General features: G+C 43.1%; 1 protein-coding gene and 1 long non-coding RNA gene across 9 annotated transcripts in view; both read left to right on the top strand.

Moving 5' to 3' along the window:
- The window catches only part of LOC118767182, a 3,608-nt gene extending 1,378 nt beyond the window's left edge, over positions 1 to 2,230 (top strand). Inside the window, exon 2 of the long non-coding RNA XR_005003086.1 lies at positions 2,146 to 2,230. This is a non-coding gene — a long non-coding RNA (uncharacterized LOC118767182). The remainder of the gene's footprint in view (positions 1 to 2,145) is intronic.
- LOC115222094 (fibronectin type-III domain-containing protein 3A) overlaps positions 1 to 11,124 on the top strand; it is a 349,812-nt gene that overhangs the window by 331,035 nt on the left and 7,653 nt on the right. For all 8 annotated transcript variants that reach the window (XM_036511332.1, XM_036511331.1, XM_029792195.2 and 5 more), the window contains 6 exons: positions 4,063 to 4,175; positions 4,872 to 4,977; positions 6,870 to 7,042; positions 8,039 to 8,230; positions 9,048 to 9,122; positions 10,850 to 11,103. In XM_036511332.1, coding sequence (XP_036367225.1) covers positions 4,063 to 4,175; positions 4,872 to 4,977; positions 6,870 to 7,042; positions 8,039 to 8,230; positions 9,048 to 9,122; positions 10,850 to 11,103 — 913 coding nt within the window. The remainder of the gene's footprint in view (positions 1 to 4,062; positions 4,176 to 4,871; positions 4,978 to 6,869; positions 7,043 to 8,038; positions 8,231 to 9,047; positions 9,123 to 10,849; positions 11,104 to 11,124) is intronic.

Genomic DNA, 11,124 nt, shown 5'->3' with positions numbered 1-11,124 from the left:
TCTCAGCAGAATCGCTAAGAAGCAGTGGCCTTCATCCATTTTCTGTCTTTTATCCGGTTTGAACCAACAACATGGTGAAAGTGAGTGGAGTGGCACTGCAAACTGTGTCATGGGCTCAATTCCCCTCCTACCATGACCACCACACCACCACTGTTACTGATTACTAATTACACCAAGTAATTTCAAGACCCACCCAACCATGACCATCTCCCTACCACTTCCCTTCCAACAACAGTGTTGGCCAGTTTTGGCTGATCCCCCACCACCACCTCCCTCCCCCCCTCCAACCTGGTGGTGGTGGTGGTGTTAGGGGAGGAGGAGAGAAGTGGGTGAGGTGGGAGTTTGTATTCCTCCTGCCACCACCCCACTCTCTCTCTCTCTCTCTCTCTGTACTGACTGACCTCATTACATGGTGTATTGGGTTTGGCACACCCTTCTTCCTTGTCATTTCCCTGGGGTTTCATCTGCACCATCACCACCACCACCACCCTCTTGTAGACCTAAATACCTCTCCACACATCCTCTTATAACACACTTTCTCTTTATCTTCCTCTCTTTCTCTCTGTATGTATGTATGTATATATATATATATATATATATACATATATAATATATGTGTGTGTGTGTATTTTGTATCTATCATTGCATTTATCATTTCTTTCTTTTCGGGTTGGAGGAGTTTACCGTAGCTTTCCATTTTCTCCTAACATACACAGTCATTCCTATAAAACACACACACACACACACACACTGCAGTGGATTCTTCATCATCATCATCATCATTTAGCGTCCGCTTTCCATGCTAGCATGGGTTGGACGGTGCAACTGGGGTCTGGGAAGCCAGAAGGCTGCACCAGGCCCAGTCTGATCTGGCAATGTTTCTACAGCTGGATGCCCTTCCTAACGCCAAATCTGATAATACTCTACCATCACTCCCTCCCCCTTGGATCTCCATCTCTCCTTCTTCACCATTGTCTTGCTCTCCCCAACCGCAAACATGTAGCATCCATTATTGTGCCCCCCACCCCGTTCCCTGCCCAGCAGTGTCACTCCCCCCCCATCCTATCTTGCTCTCTACACCCAGTTAGGTCGATAGATAAATAGGCATATATGCCAGCAAGTGTGTGTGTGTGTATAGGGAGAGAAAGAGGGTGATATGTAAGTTTGTGTACATGTATATACATACATATATATATTAAGAAAGAGAGAGAGGGAGATGTTCTATTTTGGGAGGGTCATTTTTGTCTGTAGGAGACATGTGCATTTCTTTGTTTTCTTCTTATCATCAACAACAAAAACAACAAGGTGGCAAGCTGGCAGAGTTGTTAGCATGCTGGGTAAAATGCCTGGCAGCAATTTGTCCATCTATATGTTCTGAGTTCAAATGCTGCCAAGGTGGACTTTGCCTTTCATCCTTTCAAGGTTGATCTAATTGACTTAACCCTTCCCCCGAAATTTCTGGCCTTGTGCCAAAAATTGGAAACCATTAGTTAGTTTGTTAGTTAGTTAATTTTTTGGCTCAAAAGGCAAAAAGCAAGGACATGGAGTTATGTACAGGGTGGTGTTCATGCAAAAAGTTCAGGCCATTTGTGGTCAAGAGAGACTTTGAACCAAGCGGTCGTCGGCATCTTCACTAACTCGTCCAGCAGCTTATTCCATGGATCCGCAACCCGGACAGAGAAAGCCCCTCTCCTTCGATTGAGATGAAATCGTTGCAGATAGAGCTTTTCGGAGTGACCACCACCACCATTAGTGGTGGTGGTGGTGGTGATGGTAACGAACTAGTTAATCAATAAACCAATTAACTAATCAGCTACTTATTTGTTTGGTCAATCAATCAATCAATCAATCTGTTTGATTTGGTTTGTAAGAATCCTTCCATTCACAAACTCCTCAACACACAAGTTTCACATCAAAAATCTTACAAAACAAAAATGGAAAACACACACACACACAGAGGCTGTTTTTTACTTAAGATTTTCCCATGATTTTCCAAGTTTGGATGGTTTCATTGTTGTTGTTGAAATACAGGATGCAGAAAAATAAGACCTCCCACGTTCACAGTTTTTGATAAACTTTCCAACAACAAATACATGGTGTGTACTCTCCAAACCCTGATGGTAAGGAGGCTGGGGTTAACCCCAGGTCATGTCTGATCCACTAGACCCAGTCATAGATAGGACTGCCTTTTCATCAGACATAGTGTATCTATGTCCTTCCTTTTTAAAAAAAAAACACAGCAGGGTTAGCTTTAAAGGAGACTTAGTTGTTATTTCTAGCAAGTTGGGTCACTATATAAGAAGCCCTGTTATTTATCATCATCATCATCCTCCTTTATTATTTCCAGTTTGTCTTTGTGGTTTCTAAGGGTCTCCTGAAGGAATGAATTTTCTCAGCAGAATCGCTAAGAAGCAGTGGCCTTCATCCATTTCCTGTCTTTTATCCGGTTTGAACCAACAACATGGTGAAAGGAAATAGCTAACAATGGTGAAAGTGAGTGGAGTGACACTGGAAACTGTGTCATGGGCTCAATTCCCCTCCTACCATGACCACCACTATTAGTGATTACTAATTACACCAAGTAATTTCAAGACCCACCCAACCATGACCATCTCCATACCACTTCCCCTCCAACAACAGTGTTGGCCAGTTTTGGCTGATCCCTCCACCTCCCTCCAACCTTAACTACAAGAAAATACCATTACAAAAAAAAGCACTTTAATGTCTGATATTTAGGGGTCCTCAACTGTTCAAGTGCCTAACTTAAGAAATCAGAAATACTAAAGGGACCTCTATTGAAACAAAAATGAACAATAGGTGCAGGAGTGGCTCTGTGGGAAGAAGCTTGCTTCCCAACTACATGGTTCCAGGATGAAAGGCAAAGTTGACTTTGGCGGAATTTGAACTCAGAACATAATGGCAGACGAAATACGGCTACGCATTTCGCCCGGCGTGCTTTTCTGCCAGCAATAAATCGAGGTGGTGCTCCAGCATGGCTGCAATCCTGAAACCGAAACCATGGAAAGAATAAAAGAGTAACTCGAGGAGCGCCGAACCAAAGACCATATAAAATATGGGAGGGTTTTCTTTGGAATCTTTGTATGTTTGCTTACAGCTGGTTGTTTATGGTTAGTTGTGGGCAGTGGAGCGTGAAGTAGGAGTGGAAGTGATTCAGCACAAGCTGGAGGAGGAGGGGGAGAGGGAAGGAATGAGGTGTCCTAGAGAGGCGAGGGGTGGGGTGGGGTGTGCGCGGGGGGGGGGGGGGGGGGCATATGACACAGTAAACTGATTCGGAGATTGAACTTGGTATATGTGTCTTGTAAGTAATCCCCTGAACCGCCTTCCACAAGCAAAGGTCAGTTACTGGACACCAGAAGGAAGAGTGTGTGGTGTGGTGTGGTGGTGGTGGTGGGGACTTGGTTGCTATGGAGAGTTTCTTTCCGCCACACCTTCCCCACATTTTGGATATCGAAGACAGAAGAAGACATGTTAGAATTGTGCTGTGAAAGTTCTAGAAATTTGACCAATATAATCTCAGCATCGGCTGATGACCAACATTGTAGTCTGGTCTGGTTTGTTCTAGCCTGCAGCGGTCAGTTGAGAAACAGCAACAACAACAACAACAACAACAGCTTTTTCGACAAGACTTCCCTGATTCAATATAAATGAAGACAGCCAGGTGCTTAACGACCGCTAATGTAATTATACATACACACTTGTCTGTGTCCAGTCTGTCTAAAACAGCCCACCAGCAAGTGTCCTAGCAATGGTCATGTAAAATAGATAGCAAACAAACAGCTTAGAACACTACTACTAGTAGTAGTAGTAGCAGTAGTATAAATAATACTACTACTACCACCACTGTGATCCACTTTCATTAATACAATAACACCATCATCCCCTCCACTACGACCACCACCACTTCTGCTACAATCAGTCCACTACTGCACAGAAAAATCCCATGAACAAGATACACACACGCCCACCCCCAACACTTGATGTAACCCTCTGCTGCCCCTTTTTTTATATTCTAAAGCTAGAACTATCTTTCTTTTTTTGCAGGTTTCCGAAATATTTATAACGGGGCTGAACTGGAATGTTCCTGCGACGGTTTGATCCCTGGAGGTACATACAATGTCCACGTAGCGTGTTCGGGACCAGGAGGTAAAAGTGATGTAAGTATATGATCCCTAAAATATTGGAACCTTGAGTTGGGAGTATGGAATACAATTCATTTGCTTTGATACTTATTTGGGGATTTAAAAAAACCCTTCCAGTTCAAGAGGGTCTCATTTATGATCCTTTGATCTGTGAGAAAACCCTGTGTGATGGGATCAAACTCCATTTGGACTTCACTGATCTCCAAAGAACATTTATGGTGAGAACCAACCCTACTTGTTTGCCACAGATAGTCCCTGAATGAACTGATCCCTGATAAAAGACATTCCAACCATGACCATCTGACCTGTTTCCTAGTAATACACTATCTAATGGATCCTTTCTTGTTTAAGATGGTACAGTATGGTTTGAGGGACAGTTCTACTGCTATATCTTGTAGATTAAGCAGTGGCATAGAGATGATCCTCAGCATAATTTCTTTTGGTGTAGAAGTGGTCACATGACTTGTAAAAGGGATCTGGACCACTGATTCCATGATCGCTTTTCAGTCGGTGCCTCGGCAAGTAGATGACACATCACCCTTCAAAAGAGAACGAGAGAATTAAAGGGGAGCGAGAATGGCACAATGGGGAGTGTCGCGACATAATTAAGTGGAAAATATTTTAACAGTTTGCTGACTTATTTGTCATCAAACCCTCATCGTCTCAACAGAATCGTTTCTGATGTAAATTCTTGTTTTTTTTTTTTTGCAGTTTTCAGATTCTATATCAGTAACAACACCAGCTGTGATTCCAGGGCAAAGCCAACCTCCCAAACTTCAGGGTAAACCAAAAGCTACTTCTCTACATTTACGATGGGGTAAGTAATTATTCTAAGTCGCCATGATAGATCGTTAGCCACTACACACATTTTTTTTTTCTCTCCTTGTTTTTTTTTCTGTGTCCCTTTCTGTAGAAGAGCGTAGGCTCGAAACATAAAAGACTTTTTCTATTCCTGAGCATTATACTAATACATCTGTTTGCTTTGTACACCACCAGTCTCCGTCTTTTGTTTTTTTCGTAAACTCTCTCTAATTATTCTAATGCTCAGTAGACTTTTAATCTAAAGTACTGGAGCTGGTCTAGGACTGGTGTTGGCATGAAAATCTTGCTAGTCTAAGTAACTGAGCCATTGTAATAGCATTGACATTTAACCACTACCATGGCAACCAATGTTATTTTATTCTTTAAGTATAACTTTGAAAGCTGAGTCAACAGAGAGGAAATCTCCAAGGGGTTTAAAAGCACAAGTCTCTACTATCTAAGTGGCTAACAAGTGTCAGGAGAAAGGCACCCAAGGAATCCTGACCTGGATGTGACTCAGCCCCACCTCTTGGAGTGTAAGGAATTAAGGGCCAAAACACTTGCCTGAGCGGAGTGTCTTCTCTGAAGACCCTCTGCTGCTCAGCTTCTTGAGGGTTTCTTACCATCTCTTAGAGACAGGAATCTATCAACAAGGAGCTGACATATTCATAGGTACTACATACACTGTAGCTCCCTTTGATACATCATCATCATCGTTTAACGTCCGTTTTCCATGCTAGCATGGGTTGGATGGTTCACCGGGGTCTGGGAAGCCAAGACGCTGCACCAGGCTCCAGTCTGATCTGGCAGTGTTTCTACAGCTGGATGCCCTTCCTAACGCCAACCATTCTGTGAGTGTAGTGAGTGTTTTTTTACGTGCCACCTGCACAGGTGCCAGACGAGGCTGGCAAACGGCCACGATCGGTTGGTGCTTTTTACGTGCCACCAGCATGGAAGCCAGTCAAGGCGGCGCTGGCATCGGCCACGTACGGCTGGCGCTTTTTAGGTGCCAGGTTAGGCTGGCAACGGCCACAATTGGTTGGTGTTTTTTACGTGCCACCAGCACGGAAGCCAGTCAAGGCGGCACTGGCATCGGCCACGTACGGCTGGTGGTTTTTAGGTGCCAGGTTAGGCTGGCAACGGCCACAATTGGTTGGTGCTTTTTACGTGCCACCAGCATGGAAGCCAGTCAAGGCGGCGCTGGCATCGGCCACGTACGGCTGGCGCTTTTTAGGTGTCAGGTTAGGCTGGCAACGGCCACAATTGGTTGGTGTTTTTTACGTGCCACCAGCACGGAAGCCAGTCAAGGCGGCGCTGGCATCAGCCATGTACGGATGGTGCTTTACAGTGGACTAAAATGTTTGTGGTACCTATACATGTCTGTTCATAATTGATTGTTTCATATTGCTAATGCCCATACTCAAAACACTCAACTCTCAACAGTCCAGTCTACTTAGCCGTGAGTAGGTACCACAGTGTATAGTCCACAGGGTGTGTAGTTCACTGTGAAGTCTGAATTAAGGAAGGTCTGGGGCTGTTAAAACCAGGAAATAGAAAGTTAAACAGGACGAAAATTTTAAAGACTTTTTTTTATTTGGAACTTTCTTCAAAGAATACAAACCCATTATATTGTGTGTTTCTGTAATGGTATAACCAACAACCAAGTTGTTTTTGAAACACCTGTGTGATTTTTAGGAGATTTGGTTGCTATGCCTTGCAAACTGAATAACTACTGTGATCCCTTTATTTATTTGAAGTAGGTGGGCTTATTCAGTCAGGGCTGACTCGGGGTTAAACAGCCCCTAGGTAGCATTATCAGTGGTTGTAGTAGCAGCTGGAAACTGAACTAGTTAAACTGAAACTAAATCGAAACAGTCATTGCAAGTTTTTTCTTGTACTTTATTTCAGGTCCTCCAGTCACCGATGGAGGTTCCCCTATCACAGAATATATTGTCCAAATGGTGTCTCCAGACAACACAACCAGAGAAGTGTACAAAGGCAGGGATACAGACTGTGTGGTTGCTGGCCTTCTGCCAGGACGACCATATCTATTCCAAGTGAAGTGTTCAAACAAAATTGGGGTAGGTACAACAACTCTACACAAAAAATTTGTTGCTGTTCAGCCGAGGCATTTCATTACATTTCTTGACCCAGTCGTGGCCCCTCCTCCTCCTCCTGCCCCTCTTACCACCTTTTATTGTATCTATCATGGCTCTCACCAAGACCACCACCACCACCACTGCTCTCCTCTCATCCAGCTGTCTCCCACACACATACACACATCGACCATGATACCCAGTCCTTCTTCCCCGAGAATGTCATTTTTTAATATAAACTCTGTTCACCTCATTAGTCTCCAAAAATTGTGTCCACCCTCGCCACCTCTACACTACTTCTAAAGACCGTCGACATACATTTCCTCCATACCAAACCTATAATGACCATAAATTCACTCCTTTTCCTCCCAACCAAACCAAGAGAAAATAAAACCCCAAAAGTCCTTTATTTTTCCTGGTACCAAAGAGTTGACTTACTTGCAGCCACCACATTGTCTCAAATAAACATCTTATAGCAGAGTTCTTTAACTTTTGTTAGTGCAGCGTCTCAGGAGTGGCTGTGTGGTAAGTAGCTTGCTAACCAACCACATGGTTCCGGGTTCAGTCCCACTGTGTGGCATCTTGGGCAAGTGTCTTCTGCTATAGCCTCGGGCCGACCAATGCCTTGTGAGTGGATTTGGTAGACGGAAACTGAAAGAAGCCTGTCGTATATATGTATATGTATGTGTGTGTCTGTGTTTGTCCCCCTAGCATTGCTTGACAACCGATGCTGGTGTGTTTACGTCCCTGTCACTTAGCGGTTCGGCAAAGGAGACCGATAGAATAAGTACTGGGCTTACGAAGAATAAGGCCCGGGGTCGATTTGCTCGACTAAAGGCTGTGCTCCAGCATGGCCGCATCATCATCATCATCATATAAATCATATTTCATATTTTCATGTTACATTTTTTTTTTTTTTTTTCTCTCTATGTATTTTATATGTCTGAACATCTAATGGTCGATCTCTGTTGCTTTGCCTAGGCTGGGCCCTGGTCTGAATCTTGTGAAGTCGTTAGCGGTCCTGGTGTTCCCGATGCTCCAAAGTGTCCAACAGTCAACTGGAAGTCTCCACACTGTATCCAACTTAGTTGGGAAAAACCTGTCAACAATGGTGCTACTATCACAGACTACCGTCTAGAATGGCAACAGAAGACTAATCTAGATTTCACACAGGTAACACGAATTCTTCCTTCTCACCTGCCTTTTATTATATTCTCTCGTCTGCCGCAACATCTGCTGGTTCTCCTTTTTTATACAGGGTCAGGCAAAATGATCTGACACATTTGTAGGTTAAATAAAAGGCAAATGAAGTAAAGAAACAAAAAAGTGTTTTTATTTTTGAAAAGTACATATAATGCCATTTTGTTTCATTATGTTTTAAAAATTAAATCAGTCAAATGGGATCCATTATTGTCCACACACTGTCGAAGGCGTTCACGAAAGTTGCCAATAACTCGGCGGGTCATTTCATGTGGAATGGCAGTAATTTCTTGACGAATTGCATCTTTAAGTTCTGGCGGTGCGAGGTTGGCCGGTTGATTTTCGTTTCAATGCAGATCCAGTAGCTCTGAAGTTGGTAACCCATAACAAGATTGTGTTTCGAGCTGGTATGGGATCATGTCTACCAAGATTGAAGTGCAAACGGAACGCTCTTTGTGTTGCAGTTACAGAATTGTTTGTTTTGATAAACGTTTCCACAATGAAAGCGCGATGCTCACCAGTCCAATTCATGGCAGCAACTGAAAAAGAAACGAAAAACAATGCCTTTTATTTAACCTACAATTGTGTCAGATCATTTTGCCTGACCCTGTAGTATAGGCGAGTGATTATGTAGTGTGTGTGTGTGTATTTTGTGTTGTTGTGCTGATTGTGTAGGGTCACTGTATGTCTGTCCAACACTGACCAGTATAAGACTCCAACCACTGACCAGTCCCCTTGTCCTCACACTACTATTGCTCTTATGCTAACAAATCTGTTTTATCATTTTCAGCTTTACGTTGGACCCCAACGAAAATATGAAATCAAAAACCTTCTTCCTGCGACCAATTATAGCTTTAAAGTTTCGGTAAGTTCACTTTGATGAGATGTTCATAACAGGTTACATTGTTGAACACTTTCGCAACTGGCTACACTCTAGAGCACTTTTATTTTATTTTTATTCCAAAGTATCAACATTACAACTTCCTATTTCAGTCATCGTCTTAAACTATGGTTTCATGCCTAATTAACAACTAATTATAATCACTATTAATTGTTCATATAATCAACTGTTCCATTTACCTATCCAACCCCACGAAATGTTTGCCCTTGTTCCTTGGCCAAAGTCAATCTTTTTGTCTTTTATTCTCCTGGGGCAGTCGAGACTGATTTATTTTCAGTGCTCCGAATCTTTACGTTGTGAGTTCAAACCCCACCAATGTCGTCAAGTTTGCCTTTCATCTGTTTGGGGTTAATAAAATAAGTGACGAATCAAGTACTGGAGGCCAATTGTAATCAACTAATCCCCCCCCCCGCCCTCAAAACTTGTTGTTGTTATTATCCAGTCTATGTAAGGCATTGGGCTGACAGAATCATTAGCACAGTGGATAAAATAATTACTGGTATTTTGTCTGCCTTTACATCATCCGCAGTTCAAATTCCCCTGAAGTCAACTTTATCTTTCATCCTTTCGGGGTTGATCAAAGAAGTACCAGTCAAGTACTGAGGTCAATGTAATCAACTTATCCACCCCACCCCCGCTCCGAACTTGCTGCCCTTGTGTCAAAATTTGAAACCAATATTCCAAGTCCGTCATGAGGACCTGCTTCATCACCTTGTGGCCAATAAAAGAAATCATTATTATTATTATTATTATTATTAAGGCAGACTCGTTAGCATATTGGATGAAATGCTTCGCAGTATTTCGCCCGTTGCTATGTTCTGAGTTCAAACTCCGCTGAGGTTGATTTTTGCCTTTCATCCTTTCAGGGTCAATAAAATAAGTACCAGTTATGCACTGGGGTCAATGTACTTTACTATCCCTCTCCTCCAAATTTCAGGCCTTCCGCCTATAGTAGTAAGGATTAATATCATTATTTTAGGGTGGCAAGCTGGCAGAATTGTTAGCATGCTGGGTAAAATGCTTAGACGGTATTTCATCTGCCGCTACGTTCTGAGTTCAAATTCTATGAAGGTCGACTTTGCCTTTCATCCTTTCGGGGCCGATTAAATTAGTACCAGTTTCGCACAGTTCAAATTATACCAAGGTCGACTTTGCCTTTCATCCTTTCGGGGCCAATTAAATTAGTACCAGTTTTACACTGGAGTCGATGTAATCGACTTAGTCCATTTGTCTGTCCTTGTTTGTCCCCTCTGTGTTTAGCCCCTTGTGGGTAGTAAAGAAACAGGTATTTCGTCTGCCACTATGTTCTGAGTTCAAATTCCGCCGAGGTCGACTTTGCCTTTCATCCTTTTGGGGTCAATTAAATTATTACCAGTTTCGCACTGGGGTCGATATAATCGACTTAGTCCGTTTGTTTGTCCTCTCTGTGTTTAGCCCCTTGTGGGTAGTAAAGAAATGGGTATTTCGTCTTTCTTTACGTTCTGAGTTCAAATTCTACCGAGGTCGACTTTGATTTCATCCTTTCGGGGTCGATTAAATAAGTACCAGTTACGCACTGGGGTCGATGTAATTGACTTAATCCCTTTGTCTGTCCTTGTTTGTCACTCCCCCCCCCCCGCTATGTTTAGCCCCCCTGTGGGCAATAAAGAAATATAGAAAAAAAAATATTATTGTTGCTGTTTCCGTTGCAGGCCATAAACAGTGCTGGGGCCGGTCCTTTCAGTTCAGTGTGTCGGTGCCAAACACAACCTTCTAGTCCTGCAGCTGTGGTGCACTGCAAGGTGCAGACGACAGCAACGGATGCCCTGTTGAAGTGGGAAGAACCCCACAACAATGGCAGTGAGATACTCTCCTACAACATAGACACAGGCGACAAACAGCTGATAAATATTACTGATGCTACAGAATACAGGCTTGAACATCTTTCACCTGACACTGTGTACAGGTGAGTAATGCCAATCAACCA

This window comes from Octopus sinensis, linkage group LG19, assembly GCF_006345805.1.
Source record: "Octopus sinensis linkage group LG19, ASM634580v1, whole genome shotgun sequence".
Taxonomy (NCBI): Eukaryota; Metazoa; Mollusca; class Cephalopoda; order Octopoda; family Octopodidae; genus Octopus; species Octopus sinensis.
Note: the sequence above shows the minus strand (reverse complement) of the source record. Positions and strands in the feature narration are given on the sequence as shown.